The following is an 18,053-nucleotide window of genomic DNA, read 5'->3' on the forward strand; positions in this document are numbered from 1 at the left end:
CTCTTGCACACGTCTCATGAAAATACCATGAATGTAAAAATTAGAGAGAATCGAGCTCACAGGCCAGCTTAGCAGCAATCATTCTTAACTGTGAAACATTTGTGAATGGAGCAAGAAAACAGGGAAATAGCTGTGGTACACCAAGTACTTGCTCTCCACCACACACCAGAAGAGAAAGTGAGTTAATATTTCAGTTCCATCAAGTTCTGAGTTAAGTTAAAAGTTTCAAGTCCCTAGCTTACTGGGAAACTTGTTTAAAATTAATTGCAAAATTTGTACAAAAAAGAAAAAAAAGAATTACAAGAAATTGACAAATAATAATGTGCTAAAAAGTGGTAGTTCATTTATATCTACACAAATTTACACTGCAACAGCTGGTTTCAATCTTTTAAACAAACCAAAAATTGATATTTAATGCCACAAGTATGAAAATTAGTATTTCAGTAAATAAATACATACATTTTTGAATATATCTTATTATTAGTGATACACTTTTTTTCACACATCCTTGAAATAATATACTTTATTTGTCTCTTGAAAAATGTTGCCAACCATAGTCGTTGGTTCATTTATGATAGAAAAGGCTGAAAAGCATGTAAATAGAATCACTCAAACCTGGTGAGTGAGTGAAGATGCAATGACAGAGTTGTTTCAGACAGTTGTCTCACACTGAATGAAAGCACTCAAACACTTGAATGAGAGAAAACACTCATATAGCTGATATGGCCACAGAGACTACTTTCATTTGGTTGACTGAAAAAACCAACTGAACGAAGAAACAGTTGACTGACCAATTGATTGTTTAAAACAGTCGATTGTCCCATCACTGTGTGTGCGTGAGGTGTGCTTACTTGTTTGTGTCAGTGGTGTGTATTTCTCTTTTGGTGATGAAGGCTGTAGCTGAAAGCTTTCTACACCTACATCTATATTTATACTCCGCAAGCCACCCAACGGTGTGTGGCGGATGGCACTCTTTACGTGCCACTGTCATTACCTCCCTTTCTGTTCCAGTCGCGTATGGTTCGCGGGAAGAACGACTCGTCTGAAAGCCTCCATGCGCGCTCAAATCTCTCTAATTTTACATTCGTGATCTCCTTGGGAGGTATAAGTAGGGGTAAGCAATATATTCGATACCTCATCCAGAAATGCACCCTCTCGAAACCTGGCGAGCAAGCTACACCGCGATGCAGTGCGCCTCTCTTGCTGAGTCTGCCACTTGAGTTTGCTAAACATCTCCGTAATGCTATCACAGTTACCAAATAACCCTGTGACGAAACGCGCCACTCTTCTTTGGATCTTCTCTATCTCCTCCATCAACCCGATCTGGTACGGATCCCACACTGATGAGCAATACTCAAGTATAGGTCGAACGAGTGTTTTGTAAGCCACCTCTTTTGCTGATGGACTACGTTTTCTAAGGACTCTCCCAATGAATCTCAACCTGGTACCCGCCTTACCAACAATTAATTTTATATGATCATTCCACTTGAAATCGTTCCGCACACATACTCCCAGATATTTTACAGGAGTAACTGCTACCAGTGTTTGTTCCGCTATCATATAATCATACAATAAAGGATCCTTCTTTCTGTGTATTCGTAATACATTACTTTTGTGCAAGTGTCTTTTAATTGTGCCTCTTTACAACTTAACGTGTCATCTTTACAGTAAGTAGCAATCTATCTTTCCATACATTGTTGATATTCATACCTCTGTATGTATTCGTCTTACAATTAATGTAGATAATCATGCAGATATGGAGGAAAAATCGCTAACAGTGAGTGACAATAAACTGTGATTGCTAAAACCAGTTATCCAACAGTGGCTTTCTCTTAACATCCACTGTGATAATGAGCGATTTCATTCTTGACCCTCCTTGTTATAGGATATGTCCTTCTCCAGAGGGCTTCATACTCTGGCAGAGCCCAATAAGAGGGCAGAATGTAAGGGACATGCTCTATTTTAGTTGATAGCCAGCCAAGTGTGGTAAAGCTTGTCAAGTTTATTAGGGCATTAGACTGTAGACTTTAGAAAGTTGCAGAGTGGCTGTCTTGATCTTTTTTAGTTTAGTGATCAGCCAGTTTCATTTGTCTGCTGTACTGTTGTATTCAAATACTTGATTTTTTACCACACTCTTCTCATGAGTTCAAAGTCTGGATACTTAGATCTTGCTGGTGTGTACACAAAAATGTCATCATTAATAATCCAGCCACAGACAGTAAGTAGCAACAAAGAACCTTCCATTACACAGCACCACCATGGACTGGAAAATCTGAACTGCATCCCCCATGAGGATTTTAACTAGCTATCATTTTACCCAGAAATTGTTAATATCCATCTCACCTTCTCTGAAAGGGCATTCCACCAGCCTACGAAATATAATGTGAAAGACACAGTTGTGACCAGTTCCATACATACAGGCTGCAATTTCTATTACAGGCCTCCACTTGTATATTTCGTCCTGTAAATGGCAGGACTACCCGTGAAGCTAGACACGTTACATGCCAATTCTAATCTGACATTTATGTAGGCTTTCTATGGAAGCATAACCAACAACCAGGTGTCCAACTATGGTATATGAGTAACTACTGACATAACTTCGCCATAAGCAAGTTTGACAAGCAGGTGGCTGAACAAGGTGCTCAGCAAAATATGCTCAACTCACTCTGTTTGTCCACAAGTTGTAGGGGCAGTAGGTGATGAGGTTGACACTGTGTTTGTTGACTTTTGGAATGTTTTAGATATAACTCCCCACTGTGGTCTAATGAAGTAAATGAGTACCTACATGTAATATTGGATAAGCTTTGTGACTTGATTCAGGACTTCTTAGCAGATTGAACTCAATGTAAAAATCATTTCTGGTGTAATTGAGGTTGTGTTATGGGGTTGTTAGTGACTACATTATTTGGTAATGATAGAGAGGATAACATCAGAGGCTTCGTGAGAATATTCATGCAAGATATGGTTGTATATAGGAAAATCACAATGTCAGAAATTTGTAGTGAAATACAGTGACTGGCACTTTACCCTCTGGAAACTGTAACAGCAATGAAATATATGGAGCCAAATGTCAGGAGCAACTTCACATGGAATGCTCACATAAATGTAATTGTAAGAAAAGCACTTACAGGATGAGATTCATTCAGGTAATCCTGTTGTTGTTGTGGTCTTCAGTCCTGAGACTGGTTTGATGCAGCTCTCCATGCTACTCTATCCTGTGCAAGCTTCTTCATCTCCCAGTACCTACTGCAACCTACATCCTTCTGAATATGCTTAGTGTGTTCATCTCTTGGTCTCCCTCTACGATTTTTACCCTCCACGCTGCCCTCCAATACTAAACTGGTGATCCCTTGATGCCTCAGAACATGTCCTACCAACCGATCCCTTCTTCTAGTCAAGTTGTGCCACAAACTTCTCTTCTCCCCAATCCTATTCAATACTTCCTCATTAGTTATGTGATCTACCCACCTAATATTCAGCAGTCTTCTGTAGCACCACATTTCAAAAGCTTCTATTCTCTTCTTGTCCAAACTATTTATTGTCCATGTTTCACTTCCATACATGGCTACACTCCATACAAACATTTTCAGAAACGACTTCCTGACACTTAAACCTATACTCGATGTTAACAAATTTCTCTTCTTCAGAAATGCTTTCCTTGGCATTGCCAGTCTACATTTTATATTCTCTCTACTTCGACCATAATCAGTTATTTTGCTCCCCAAATAGCAAAACTCCTTTACTACTTTAAGTGTCTCATTTCCTAATCTAATTCCCTCAGCATCACCCGACTTAATTCGACTACATTCCAATTATCCTCTTTTTGCTTTTGTTGATGTTCATCTTATATCCTCCTTTCAAGACGCTATCCATTCCGTTCAACTGCTCTTCCAAGTCCTTTGCTGTCTCTGACAGAATTACAATGTCATCGGCGAACCTCAAAGTTTTTATTTCTTCTCCATGGATTTTAATACCTACTCCGAATTTTTCTTTTGTTTCCTTCACTGCTTGCTCAATATAGAGATTGAATAACATTGGGGAGAGGCTACAACCCTGTCTCACTCCCTTCCCCACCACTGCTTCCCTTTCATGTCCCTCGACTCTTATAATTGCCATTTCGTTTCTATACAAATTGTAAATAGCTTTTCGCTCCCTGTATTTTACCCCTGCCACCTTTAGAATTTGAAAGAGAGTATTCCAGTCAACATTGTCAAAAGCTTTCTCTAAGTCTACAAGAATTCTACAAACATAGGTTTGCCTTTCCTTAATCTGGCTTCTAAGATATGTCGTAGGGTCAGTATTGCCTCACGTGTTCCGATATTTCTACGGAATCGAAACTGATCTTCCCCGAGGTCAGCTTCTACCAGTTTTTCCATTCGCCTGTAAAGAATTCGTGTTAGTATTTTGCAGCCATGACTTATTAAACTGATAGTTTCACATCTGTCAACACCTGCTTTCTTTGGGATTGGAATTATTATATTCTTCTTGAAGTCTGAGGGAATTTCGCCAGTCTCATATATCTTGCTCATCAGGACTGGCTCTCCCAAGGCTGTCAGTACTTGAGGACAATATTATGGAAATGGAAGAGGAAGTAGATGAAATGGGAGGTATGATACTGCGTGAAGAGTTTGACAGAGCACTGAAAGACCTGAGTCGCAACAAAGCTCTGGGAGTAGACAACATTCCATTAGAACTCCAGGTAATCCTAAGAAAATGGAATTCACACATGAAAGAGGTTGGTTACAACTGGCTGTCATTAGACCAATTCTGGATATTACTTGTCAGTTGACTCTGTATGATGCCATAGAAATTCTGTTAGCAGATTTTAGTGGTAGTGCATTGAACAATGTGATGTACCATGGACTGGAACGTTATATCATGATTCTCTGTTTTACAGCATACTTCAAATTTATCTTTATTGTATGAAGACAGTCATATCAATAGAAGATAAAGCTCATCATACAACAACCTAATCTCTTTTGGGATGCTCACATTAAAACTGGCCATAAGGCAGTTTTAGCAGCAGTGATTACTAAAGTACAAAGAGCAAACGAAAAAAAGTGGAAAGATTAATGTTTTCAGCAAAGTATCTCGTATCTGAATGAAAAATGTTGAAAACTTTAACTCTGTACCGAAGCATATATATCTAAGTCTCAAGATTGAAAGAATTGTTGACCATGCACATGATAGATACATACAGAGTAGAAAAGTTCTTGATGGAAGGGACACTGCACCCCCCCCCCCCCCCCCCCCTCCATGGTATACTGTCCATGTAACATCTAAAGAAACTAACTACTGCATAGTAGATGTAAAACAAAGCACAAGGTTAATGCTAGAGGGATGCTGAATGGAAAGTATTTGGCTGACAAGGGCAGTGTGTGAAACCTTCAAATATTATTGTAGGAGAATACGGGGGGAATAATATTGCTGTGGGCAGAGCTTTGTAGTAGGCATTTCTGCTGCTAGGCATGTATAGTACAACTCATTGCCAGTTCAGTGCCACTTGTGTTGTTGATCTGGCTTGTTCTGTTCAACTGCAGTGATTGTTTTTTGCGATTGCTGTTTTGTTCTTATTTGTTTTTTTGTGATGACAAGTTTAAGTGAACAATGTGCAGCTGTGAAATTTTGTTTTCTAAAGGGTAAAAATGCCGCTGAAACTGTTTTAATGTTGAAAAAACCTTACCGAGATGACACAGTGCAAAAAATCTCAAGTATACGAGTGGTTTGCTTGATTTAAAAATCGTGACCCATCAATTGAGGACAAAACTTGTTCTGGACATCCATCAACTGCCCAAATTGACAAAAAATTGAAAAACTTTGAGAGCTTGTGCTCGCAGACCATTGATAGACAATTGATCAACTGTCAGAGATTAGTGGGTTATCTAGAAGCGTCAAGTTGAAACATGTGCTTTGAAACAGCAGCTTGAAACTGATTCAGATTTTCTGTCAAAGGTCATTACTGGTGACGAGGTGTGGTGCTATTCATCACCCCATCCAAAATAATGTTGCAATTCAAATCAAACATCAGAAGAATGCTAAGTTGCTTTCTTTATGCCTAGGGTGTAGTTCATTCAGAGTTTATTCTCCCAGGTCAGACCATCAATCAAACCTTTTATTTGGAAATTTTAAGAAGATTGTGCTACAGTGCTTGTCAAAAAAGACCCAATTTGTGGCAGACAGGAGAATGGTTCTCTCACCACGACAATGCATCTGTGTGCACAGCCATCTCTGTTACAGTTTTTGGCTAAAAATGGCATGGTTCCACTGTGCCACGCACCTTACTTGCCTGATCTGGCTCCATCTGACTTTTCCTTAGTTTCATGCATTAAAAGTAGCATGAAAGGACACCGATTTGATACCATTTAAGAAGCCAAGAAAAAAACAAGGTTGGAGCTGTCAGCCATTTCTTAAGATGACTGCAAAAAATGTTTCAAACAGTGGAAGTACCAATGGGACAAATATATTAATTGCAATGGAAAGTATTTTGAAAGGGATAAGGTTGTTTTGTATTTTGTAAAAAAAAAAAAAAAAAAAAAAAAAATGGAAACATACAGCTTGTAAAAATAATTCTAGTTTGTTTGGTTACCCTTCATGTTATCAAAAAAAGTCTCACAAAACCCAAAGAATTTCTGGTCATATCTAAAGGCTCTTAATGACACCGAAGTTAGTGTCCAGACACTTAACGACAGCACTGAAATTGAGGGTAACAAAGCAAAGACAGAAATGCTGATCTAAGTTTTCATATGTTCTTGTGCAAAGGGAAGTCCAGGAGTATTCCCAGGGTTGCTACAGGTTCTGGAAATTAGGGTAGGTCAGGGAATTTCAAAAAAGTAAGGGAAATCAGGGAAATATCAGGGAAATTTGAAAAAAAAAAATACAGGGATGATCTTGTTTTGTCTCATTAGATGAAATGGTTTATTTACTGAGGTGTCGTGTATTGTCTCTGACTGGGTGCAGCTGAGTATGTGCACTGCTTCCCTTCTCCATCATTCCTACTGCTTCTCTCCTTCCTACCACCCCCTTCAGCCTGCAGTCAGTGCTGACACCACTTCTAGCCTCTCCCCTAGCAGCTGCCGTCGAGAGGCAGGGAGGCATGAGGAGTGGTTTGCTTGGATCCAATACTGGATACTGTAAACACAGTGGCCAGAGATGGCAGTCATATGTGCACGAGTTGTGCCTGAGTGATTGTCTGATGTGTGTGTGCTCTTGTTTTCTGAAAAAAGCTGTGGCTGAAAATTTAGTAGTGAGGGTGTGATTGTATTTTCCATATGCCTGTCTATGGCTCTGCACTCATCTTTATGGTGAGTTGCTACGTATCCTCATTATTATTGATTCTCAGAGTATTTGAACAGGTTATCTGTTGTGTGGATGGATCACTGTGATCTCATTTCATCAACATGTTGTCTGTGGCTCTTGAATAGCTAGCCACACTTGTGGATATCCATAACGGGCCAAAACCGCAGGCCATTTCTGCAGGTATCTGTAATGGATCGGGCCTGTTGATCTGAAGCCATTTAGTTCCCACTAATGTACAGGTCCTGCCTGTTGGATCTAGTGCACCCATTTGTCCACAGGCTGGGTCTAGGTCTGTTTGTGTGTGGCATAATGCAGCAGATTTTCATGATTTATTCAAGGGCCCAGGACTGATATGTTCTTCAGCACACCAGAGGCCATGGGCGCTGCATTTCAGGATTTGCGACCATCTCACTGCAAGTACAATGTACAGTGTTGTGTTTTATAGACATTTTATTTGTTCTAGTACCTTTTGGCACTTCAAAAGTGGTTTATATTTTAGAAAGTATGGATGATAAGAAGAAGAAAATTGTGTTTGTCGCTGGTGGTTTTTATGCTATGTACTCACATATTTCTTGAAAGAAAAATCACATAATGCCTGTAAAATAATAGATATAACGCAGTGGGTAATAACCAACAATAATGAACATAGGAGAGCCAAATTTTATAGGCGGTCATATACAGTGTTGGTTTACACAATTCTTCACCACCTTATACACTTCTTTCAAGAGGCCTACGTTTTCCGAGGTTATTTCTGAAGGTATTTTAAGTATGTCTTGCAACTCCAAGGAAATGCGTGTTTTCGTCAACAATATGTGTTTTGTTTTATTGAAATAAAATAACATCAGTGGTCTGAATGAAACACTTATAACATTTGCCTTTCTCCATCTAAAAACAGTTCATTACAAAAGATGTTGATGTAAGTACTTAAGATTTTTGCTCACATCAGGAAATGCCATCTGCTTGCAATTTGTTAGATATTTTCTCATTTGCATTATTGTTTCTTGTACTGTAACTGCAAAGACATATTTTCAACTTACGTCTTAACTTACCCTTGAGATCTCAAAATTTGTCAGGGAAAACTGCTAAAATATGTCTGGAAATCAAGGAAATATCAGGGAATTCCACTTGGGGCAACTCTGATTGCCCATTTTAATTCTTGCCATCACAAAGGTGAGTGAAATAAATATTGGCATCACTGGTGTCCAGAAACAGCCACTAGAAAATTCAACAATGCTCCAGGGTCAGATGGAATCCCTGTCAGATTCTATGTTGCATTTGTAGATGAGTTGGCCCAAGTTTTTCTGTAATCTAAGGTATGTCCCTCAAACAAAAAATCATGCTAAGTGGTTGGATTAAAGCACAGGCATGCCCAGTGGTTGGATTAAAGCACAGGCAATACTCATGTGTGAAAAAGATAGCAGGAATGATCCACAAAACTACCATCAGATATCCTTGACATTTAATTGTTGTAGAATTTTAAGAAAAAATTCTGAACTCAAATTTAAAAAGAAATATCTCGAACAGAATGACCACCTCCATGGCAACTGGCATTTATACTGAAAGCATCAATCATGTGAAACAGAACTTGCACTTTTCTCACATGACATACTGAAAGCTTTGGATCGAGTCAGTCAGGTATAGGCCTATGCAGTATTTCTGACTTCAGGAAAGCATTTGACTCAGTTCTGCACTTACACTTATTACTGAAAATTAAATCACATCTGGTATCAAGTGAAATTTGTGACTCTAGCAAAATTGGTGACTGGATTAAATACTTTTTGGTAGGCAGCATGTAGCGTATCTTCGCTGATGGAGAGTTATTGAAAGATGTAGAAATACCTTAAGGCATTCTCCAGAGAAGTGTATTGGGGTCCTTGCTGTTCATGGTGTACATTAATGACCATGCAGACAATATAACCGCAGACTTTTAGCAGATGATATGATACTCTATGATGAAATGCTGTCTGAAACAAATTGTGCAAATATTCAGTCATACTTTGATAAAATTTCAAAGATTGGCAACTTGTTTAAATATTCAGAAATGTAAAATACATTCGGAAATGTAAAATTGTGGACTTGTCCTATGATGACATTGTCATGAAAGACAATTGGAAACAGTCTACTCATATGAATACCCAGGTGTAATAATTTGTAGGAAAATCAGTGGCAGACTTTGGGTCACTGCTAGAATAAATAGTAGGGAAATGCTATCAGTCTACAGATGAGATTGCTTTCAAAACACTTGTATAACCCATCCCAGAACATTGCTCAAGTATGTAGGCCCCATATCACACAGGGCTAACCAGGAAACTGAATGTATACAAGTGAGTGTAGCATCAATGGCCACAAGTTTGTTTGACCCAAAGGAGGGTGCCATGGAGATGCTGAAACCACTGAACTTGGTAGACACTTGGAGATAGATGCAAATCATCCAGTGAAAGCTTTCTTACAGAGCTCCAAGAATAGTGCCATGGAGATAAGATTAATCACAGTGTGCACAGACACATTTAAGCAAGCAATTGTCCAGTGCTCCATATGTGAATGGAAATTGAATAAGCCATTACAACTGGTATATGATTGCTTCACAGAGTATGAATGTAGATCCCGACTTCTGTATTACTGCCATGGAAAAATAATATTGCCTTAGATGCTTGTAGAAGAAAGTGTTGAGTTTTTGGAGGAGAGGTATTTTGGGAAGTTCAGATTTGGATGAGTGTTGAACTAATAAGTGAAGTGTTTGTGTCATTGTGAGGTCTTTAATTTTTATTGGCTTTTTAAATTAATGAAGTTGCATAGTCTTTTGTGCTTTAGAGTTGGTGCTCTTTTATTTGTTTTCAAACTTGTATGTAAACTCATAAACGCAAAGGAAATTAAATGTTTAACATTATTATTATAATTATTGTTATTATTGTGTTGAAATAGTTTTATTATTATTGTGATGGAGCTAACATACTTTCATCAAATTATGTGAATATAGGTGCATTACTGACAGAGTAAATTTTGTTTTTCAGGTCAGACTGCAAGAAGCAGGTAGATCAGTTTCCTGGAGCAAAATACAGGAAATTTTCCACTGAAGTTGAAGCAAGAAATTTTGTAAGCCAGTTTTGCACAAATTCATCTCACCCAACAACAATCAAAAGAGAGATTCCAAGTAGAGGTCCTTATACGACTGATGAGATAGCTAGTATATATGTAGAGGCTATTTCAAATGCTGTGAAACATCGTGCAGACAGTGGCGCAGCTGCTGACCAACACAATAATGAAGAGAAGGCAACAGTGTCAGATATTTACAAGCGACTGTCACAACTGGAAGAGAAACAGGATGAAATAACAAAAAGAATACGGGAGGAGCTAGATGAATTGAGAGAGAATTTTCAAGCTCTTGATTCAAGGCTTTCTAAAATGGAATCAAAAATTTTTGATAAATCTGACATGAATCATGTTGTAATAAAATCAAGAATTGATGATATAAATAAAGTGGAGAAAATATTTGAAGAGGAGTTTGGTCTCATCAGAGAAAAAATAATCAGTTTGAAAGCACAGAAAACTGAGTTAGTTCCGAAAGACAATGGTACTGAATCTCGTAGGCAACTTCTAAAAGAAATATTGTATGAAGAAACAAAGCCAAAAGTTCTTGGAAACAGGTTAGTACTTCTTAAGCTCAATTTAAAAAACACTGTGTGGATAATATGCATACTACAAGCATAGTAGTTTATAAGTAAAATGCTTATTTTTTCCTGTAATGGTGGAAGCTGAGGAAATGAATTAAAATTTGTGCCATGTCTAGGACTTGAACCTGGGTCTCCTTGCTTACTAGGAAGGTATGCTAGCCATTACAACACCACAGAACAATACAATAACTAACATAGCTGCATGGACTACACTAGTCCAATGCTCTCTGTAACACAAACTTCAATTTGCATCTTCAGCTTATTATTAGGGAGGGCATTGATGTAGGGTAGTCCATGCAGCTATGTTAGCTGTTGTCCTGTGGTGTTGTAATGGCTAGCATAACTGCCTAGTAAGCAAGAAGACCCAGGTTCAAGTCCCAACCAAAGCACAAATTTGAATTCATTTCTTCAGCTTCCATCATTATTGTAGATAAAGATGATACTCAAATGTCTTGAGGACAGTTTAATTACGTCAGAACTATCACCTGTGTTTTGTTGCAAATTTTTTAGTTGAGATTCAAAGATAACTTGTAATGAAGAAGGTACTTAGAGTAGTTTAACTGAGTAGAAAGAAAAAAAAAAGAAAAGAAAGGATTTGTATTAGACACAATTGAAATAGCAACCAGTGACTAGTACATTTTGATCAGTACCCTATCCACCATATAACATGACCCCTTTCTGGGAGCAAAGGAATTTGTGGAAGTAGTATGACTTTGACTTCATTGCCTGCTTTAGCCTTGACCACTAAACAATGTAACATGCGGTAGCATGATTGCACTTGAGACCTGCAGACTTCAAAATAGAAAACGATTGGATATTGCTAAGGTAGCCTTTGGTGGAAGAACCTAAAACAATTATACTGTTGAGGTAACTAATGCAGCTGGGTACAGAGCCTGTCAGCTGTTTTAAAAAATGTTGAAAAATTGCGGGCGTGCTAGCGATGCCAAAAGGCAAGCATTGATATTGGTATAGGCCGAAAGGTCTATTGACAATGAGAAGGCGTCCAGTGGCCTCATCTGCGGGGAGCTGGAGGTACCCTTCTCACAAATCAGTCTTTGAAAAGTAGTAGCCACGTGACAATTTCGCGGGCAACTCTTCAGGGCAGGGAAAAGGGTATTGTGTATCATGGACTGTGCATTAATCGTTACTCTGAAGTCACTGCAGAGATGAAGTGGTTTCTTAATGATGACCAGTGGTGTAGCCCATTCACTGGAAGTAACAGGCCGAATGACATCGAGTGATGTCAAATGGTCTAATTTGGCCTTGACAAGAGTCGCTCATTGTAACAGGTACCTGTCGTGTCCGAGAAAAACGAGGGCAGGCCGACTCTTTATTGGTGAAGTGGGCTTGAAAACTGAGTACACAACGTAGTCCAGGGGTAAATAGAGCCAAAACTCAGAGTGGAGGAACTTCAGTTGCTGATACGGAACTCAATCTGACACTAAATGTACCTCATCAGCAATGGGGAAACCGAAAGTGTTGAATGCATCTAACCTGAACAGGTCTGCTGTATGGCAATGATCCGCAACAAGGAAAGTGAGAGGATGCACAACAGGTTTGTAAGATACAAGAGCAGAGAACTGACCTAGGATTCAAATCTGCTGTTTATTGTAGCTAACCAACTTCCGTTAAACCTGTGCGGGGGGAGGGGAGCCCAAGTCCTTGTATGTTTGTGTGTTTACTGTATCCACATGTATTTGTAGCTGTTTATTAAACACATGCAAGTCAATAAACAATTCTTTTGGGAAACCAGTCATTGTAGTTAATGTCCATAGGTACTACTGTTACTATTGTGTCCACCATTTTTGAAGAGCGGTTACACACTGATGCAGTGTGGCTTTTCTTTCGTCACTTGTTTCAAACCACCCAATGCTTAGGATATGCAGCATGCTCGTGTTGGACGCAGCAGTAAAAGCAAGACAGAAGGGCGGCATGTGGCCGCTGCTGTGACATGGCCTGTTGCTGCTGTGGCTGTATCCGACGGTGCCCCATGTGATGCTGGGTGGGAGATCATACTGCTGCAGTGGCTTCCCCATCATCTTGAACACTTGCAACGTGCCTAACAGGGGTTGACTGAGCAACTTCCGATACCTTTCCCCACACAGCAATTTGATCGCCTGTGGCCAGTGACACTTCAAAGGACTGTCCTGTATTGGGCACATCCGTAAGAATCTGATTCTCACATGGAAGTGCTTTTTCATGGAATTTCTGATCTGGGGCCAGACGAATAATAACATCATGGACCAAGTGATCAGTATAGGATTTGTGATTGGTATTAGTGACAAATTCACAGTGACAGCTCAACTCTTTGTAATTTGGCACCCTAGGCTTTGTAAGATTGGTCTGGGCATTTCTGACAATGTTAAAATTGTACACGCGTCACAATGACATGCATTCTGTCACAGCAGTAGGTTGAGAGAAGCATGCACATTTTATCAAATGATAATCTGGCACTGCACTGATGGGAGAGTAACCTGCTGCGAACATGCAGACACCGGCCAATTGAAAGCGGTGACAAGAGCCTGCTGCTGTTCCGTAACAGCTTGCTGCTAGGCAGTGAGATGTTGGAGTATATTGTCCATCAAGGTGTTTGTCAGGTGACTTAGCACTGACACTAACACACGGAGGAAATGTAATCCCCACACATCATCAAGTTTTCTATAGCAAGAACAAGCACGATATATGAAACGTATTACTGTAGAGAAGCAGCATGCAAGATATAGGTTGTGCGTAGCACTGGGCACATGGACTGGCCAAAAGTAATACAGCATAAAGAATAAGCTGAGCACTCGTTTGCAATTGCTTAAATAATGCTCTTTCTTTGGCGGCCCACCAGAGTGTGTCAGGGGGCTGTCCCAGGTGGCCTCTATAATCAGGCCTTTAATCAGTATGGACACAAGCTACCTGAAACCATGCTCATCATGAGTGAAGGAAAATAAGTTGTACTTGTAAACAGAAATAAATTCTTGAACACATCGAGCTATTCATGAAGAAATGTAACTGATACAATGTTAGGTTTGTTGAAAAACCACAGTGCTTTACTAATGTGGGTGTGGCCTTATTGGATGTGGTGCATCATTGCCGTCCTCTGTGTGACAGAAGTGTTGCTTATGGAATGAAATGAAATTTACCATATTTGTATTTCGTGGTGATGTTTTAAATACTGATTGACTTGGGTGGTAGGGGATGGTAAATGTGTCCAAATTATTTTGGTGGTATATAAATTTGCATGAAATGAAGCAGAAGTCAAGAAGAAAAAAATCCACTAAAATTTAGAAATTTTATTGGGTAGTTCTGTGCAAGTGATGTAATGTCATACATGCCAGTCAGACAGGTGTGAAGATACTGCCAAATAAATTAGATTTTATTTGGTTTTGTGTGGTTTTACTTAATACTTTGCTCAAATCAGTTTTATAACTGAACAGAAGATTGAAATATATATTTGTAATTACAACAATTTTTGGAGAATAATAGGTGTCTCTTATACTATGAGTTTTAGGTGCTCGTTCTTGTGCATTCGTGCACATTTGTGTTACATTATTTATGAAAGTGATAGCTGTGATTGTGTTAAGAAAGAATAAGAATTTTCCATCGAGGAACCTGTACTTTATTGCCATACACATGCTGTAGGTTGAAACAAATTTACTTTATTTGCAACATTAAACACCATAACAGCAGCTTGACATTTTTCAGTCTGAACAACTAGATACCAACAACAACAGAATACTAATTATTGCTCATACACAGCTAAAGAAACATTTAAAACTATTGAAGAAGCAGGAAAAATCAGAAACTGTGGAACGGGAAGGAAGTACTTTGTGAGCGAGGGTGGGAGCAAAACTGGCATTGCCCCAATGGCTTCCAGGCAATTATGAGAAAATAGTGGTGAATTTTCATCGTTATGTGGTAAATTTCCACTGCAAGTATTCCTATATATTGATGCAAATTGGTGACTTGGATGAAATGCTAATTTATTTTGAGATGTTGCTCGACAACACCATGAACAGAAAGGGGAATTAAGCATCAGGATATGAACTGGCGCCAGTGAGAAGCAAAGGTGTACAGCAGTGTTGTGTAACTGGCGATAATGAATGCTACCACCTTACATGATATTTAAAATGAAAACTATTCTGAAAATATCAGTGAAAGGCACATTGCTAAGCACAAATCCGAAAGGGTGGATGTAGAATTATCTTGCGGTTCAGCTGGATGGTGCATGTTTGGCAATGTTGCCCTGGTATGTAAGTTGTTGGTCTTGGAAAGCATCCGTGGACATAAATTGAAGCCAATATTTTTATGCCCTGCATTAAAAGTTGGGTGCGTGGAGTATTCGAGAGCACTGATTATTCATGTAAGCATGGCAGATGTTTTTCAGAGATTAGGTGATGTGGAGTATACACTTTGTACAATGTAGTCATAACTATGAGCCAAGCATAATCACTTCACCACTCCTCCCTAAGTGCTAGCGGTATGTCTTGTTGAAACAGACATAACATCTTGATCCTGTAATGATGGACGTTGCTCAAGCTGTCGTCAAATAGTCAGTGTGAGCATCTGACACCTCTTGTGACTGGTTTGTGATGGGAGATGGAGTGGTGAGCGAGTCAATCCTGTCCTTGCCCTATCCGGTGACGGGTTTGTACCAATGTAGCAGGTGCTAAAGGCAAGCTTGACTCTGTCAAGGGAGGTGGTGGTTGGTATTCCCATAACATCAACATCAAACATCATCTGCTCTCTGCTGATAATTGGATGTGGTCCATTATATGGTGTCTGCATTGACTTGCATACTGCGTCATATTCAACAAAGACTTGAGTAAACTTTCAGAGGATGTTGAAAATGAAAGGGCAGCAAGTGTGGTGATCCCTTGATGCACTGGGATGTAGCTGCTGAATTTGTGAACACAGCTTATGGGTGAAGTCAGATGCCACAATGAGGTCGTTTAGTATGTTGCTGAGGAACTTGCCAGACAGCCAGATCAGTTGGCCGTAGACAAGCACTGCAGTCATGACTTTTAAGTCATCCTTGATGGATACGCAGAGGTCGAGGATTATGATTGGTAGTGATTCTGTCCACTGTTGTGAGTTGTGACGCTGGAGGGATACTGTGAATTGTCAGTGCATGCTTTCTACTAATCCATTCACTGCTGAGTGATACATTGTAGTAATAACGTGCTTCTTGCCTCATAGGACAGAAAGTGCTTTGAATAGGTGCAACTTTTAATTGTCTGGCCTGGTTGGTTGTAATACATGAAGGTGCTCTGAAATGGTCAATCCATCATTGGAAGAATGTGGTTGCAACTGTTTCAGTGTTAATGTCAGCCATGGGGAACACTTTAGGCCAGCGAATGAAGCGATCAGCTGCTGCATATATCCTTGGGGTGGTGAGAGGGGGCAGGTGATGTCCAGATATACAGTCAAATTGTTGTTTCGGTGGGACAAATGTGCTATGGGGTGCATCAACATGATGACTGATCTTATTGTTGACATGCCACGCACTGGAGCACAAATGTCCTGCAGTCTGTTTCCATGTTTGGTTAGAAAAAAGCTCGCTTCACTAGCCATGTTGTACCATGTACCTCAGGATGCGATAAATTGTGTAATGATGCTATATGTAGCCTGTTGATGAGAATCACTCATCACAAATGGTCATAGATTCACCGTAGTAATTGTTGAAAATAGACAACACACGCGTGCGAACACACACACACACACACACACACACACACACACACACACACACGGCCACAGAGTCTGGCAGCTGAAGTAAGACTGTGAGTAGCAGCGCATGATGGGAGAGGCAAACAGGTGGTGGGGGTAAGGAGGAGGCTGGGGCAGGAGGGGGAGGGATAGTGGGGTACGGGGGGGTGGGGGTGGTAAAGTGCTGCTTGTGGGAGCACAGAGGGATGGGTGTGGAGAGGGTAGGGCAGCTAGGTGCAGTCTGGAGGTTAGACAGATGTTGAGAGGGATGGGGGGTGGGGGAGGGGAGAAGTGGAAAATGAGAGAAGTGAAAAGACTGCATGCATTTGTATAGTAGAGGGCTGTGTAGTGCGGGAATGGGAACTGGGATAGGGCTAGATGGGTAAGTACAATGACTTATGAAGGTTGAGGCTGGGGGCTTAAGGGAGCCTAGGGTATAATTGTTGGGCAGAGTTCCAACCTGCACAATTCAGAAAAGCTGCTGTTGATGGGAAGGATCCAGATAGCACAGGTTGTGAAGCAGTCAATGGAATGAAGAACGGCATGTTGGGTGGCGTGCTCAGCAACAGGGTGGTCTAGCTTTTCTAGGCCACAGTTTGTAAGTGGCCATTGATGCGGGCAGGCAGCTTGTTGGCTGTCATGCCCACATAGAATGCAGCACAGTGGTTGCAACTTAGCTTGTAGGTCACATTTGCTTTCACAAGTAGCCCTACCTTTGATAGGATAGGTGATGTTTGTGACTGGACTTGAGTAGGTGATGGTGGGAGGATGTATGGGCCAGGTCTTGTATCTGCATCTATTTCAGGGATATGAGCCATGAAGCAAGGGTTGGGAGCAGGGGTTGTGTAGGGATGGCTGAGGATATTGTGTATCCACAGTGGGCAGTGGAATACCACTGTGGGAGGAGTAGGAAGGATAGTGGGTAGGACATTATCATTTCAGGGCACGATGAGAGGTAGTCGAAACTCAGACAGAGAATGTAATTCACTTGCTCCAGTCCTGGGTAGTGCTGAGTCATGAGGGGAATGCTCCTCTGTGGCCGAATGGTGGGGCTTTGGGAGATGTTGGGGAACTGGAAAGATACAGCACAGGAGATGTCTTTTTATACAAGGCTGGGAGGGTGATTACGATTTGTAAAGACCTCAGTGAGACCCTGGGTATATTTCAAGAGGGACCACTTGTCACTACAGATGCGACGGCTACAGGTGGCTGGACTACGTGTAGGGGACTTCTTGGTATGGCAAGGGTGGCAGCTGTCGAAGTGGGGGTAGGTTTGATATGGGTAGGTGATAGTCCACACCCTTGTCTAATACGTTGGTTAATAATTATTTCTTCTTATCAGCTCCTACCTGTGTTTATTCCAGTGCATGTAATTTTGTAAAGACTTTT

At 40.3% G+C, this 18,053-nt stretch overlaps 1 protein-coding gene across 2 annotated transcripts in view; it reads left to right on the forward strand.

Annotated features, from left to right (window-relative positions):
• Window positions 1-18,053, forward strand: part of LOC124612975 (ribonuclease H1-like) — a 152,247-nt gene that overhangs the window by 20,341 nt on the left and 113,853 nt on the right. For both annotated transcript variants that reach the window (XR_006979588.1, XM_047141507.1), the window contains exon 2: window positions 10,308-10,940. Coding sequence is in view for 1 of the 2 variants with exons in the window: in XM_047141507.1 (XP_046997463.1) it covers window positions 10,308-10,940 (633 nt within the window). In the remaining variant the exon portion in view is untranslated. The remainder of the gene's footprint in view (window positions 1-10,307; window positions 10,941-18,053) is intronic.

The sequence above is a fragment of the Schistocerca americana genome, chromosome 1 (assembly GCF_021461395.2).
Source record: "Schistocerca americana isolate TAMUIC-IGC-003095 chromosome 1, iqSchAmer2.1, whole genome shotgun sequence".
NCBI lineage: Eukaryota > Metazoa > Arthropoda > Insecta > Orthoptera > Acrididae > Schistocerca > Schistocerca americana.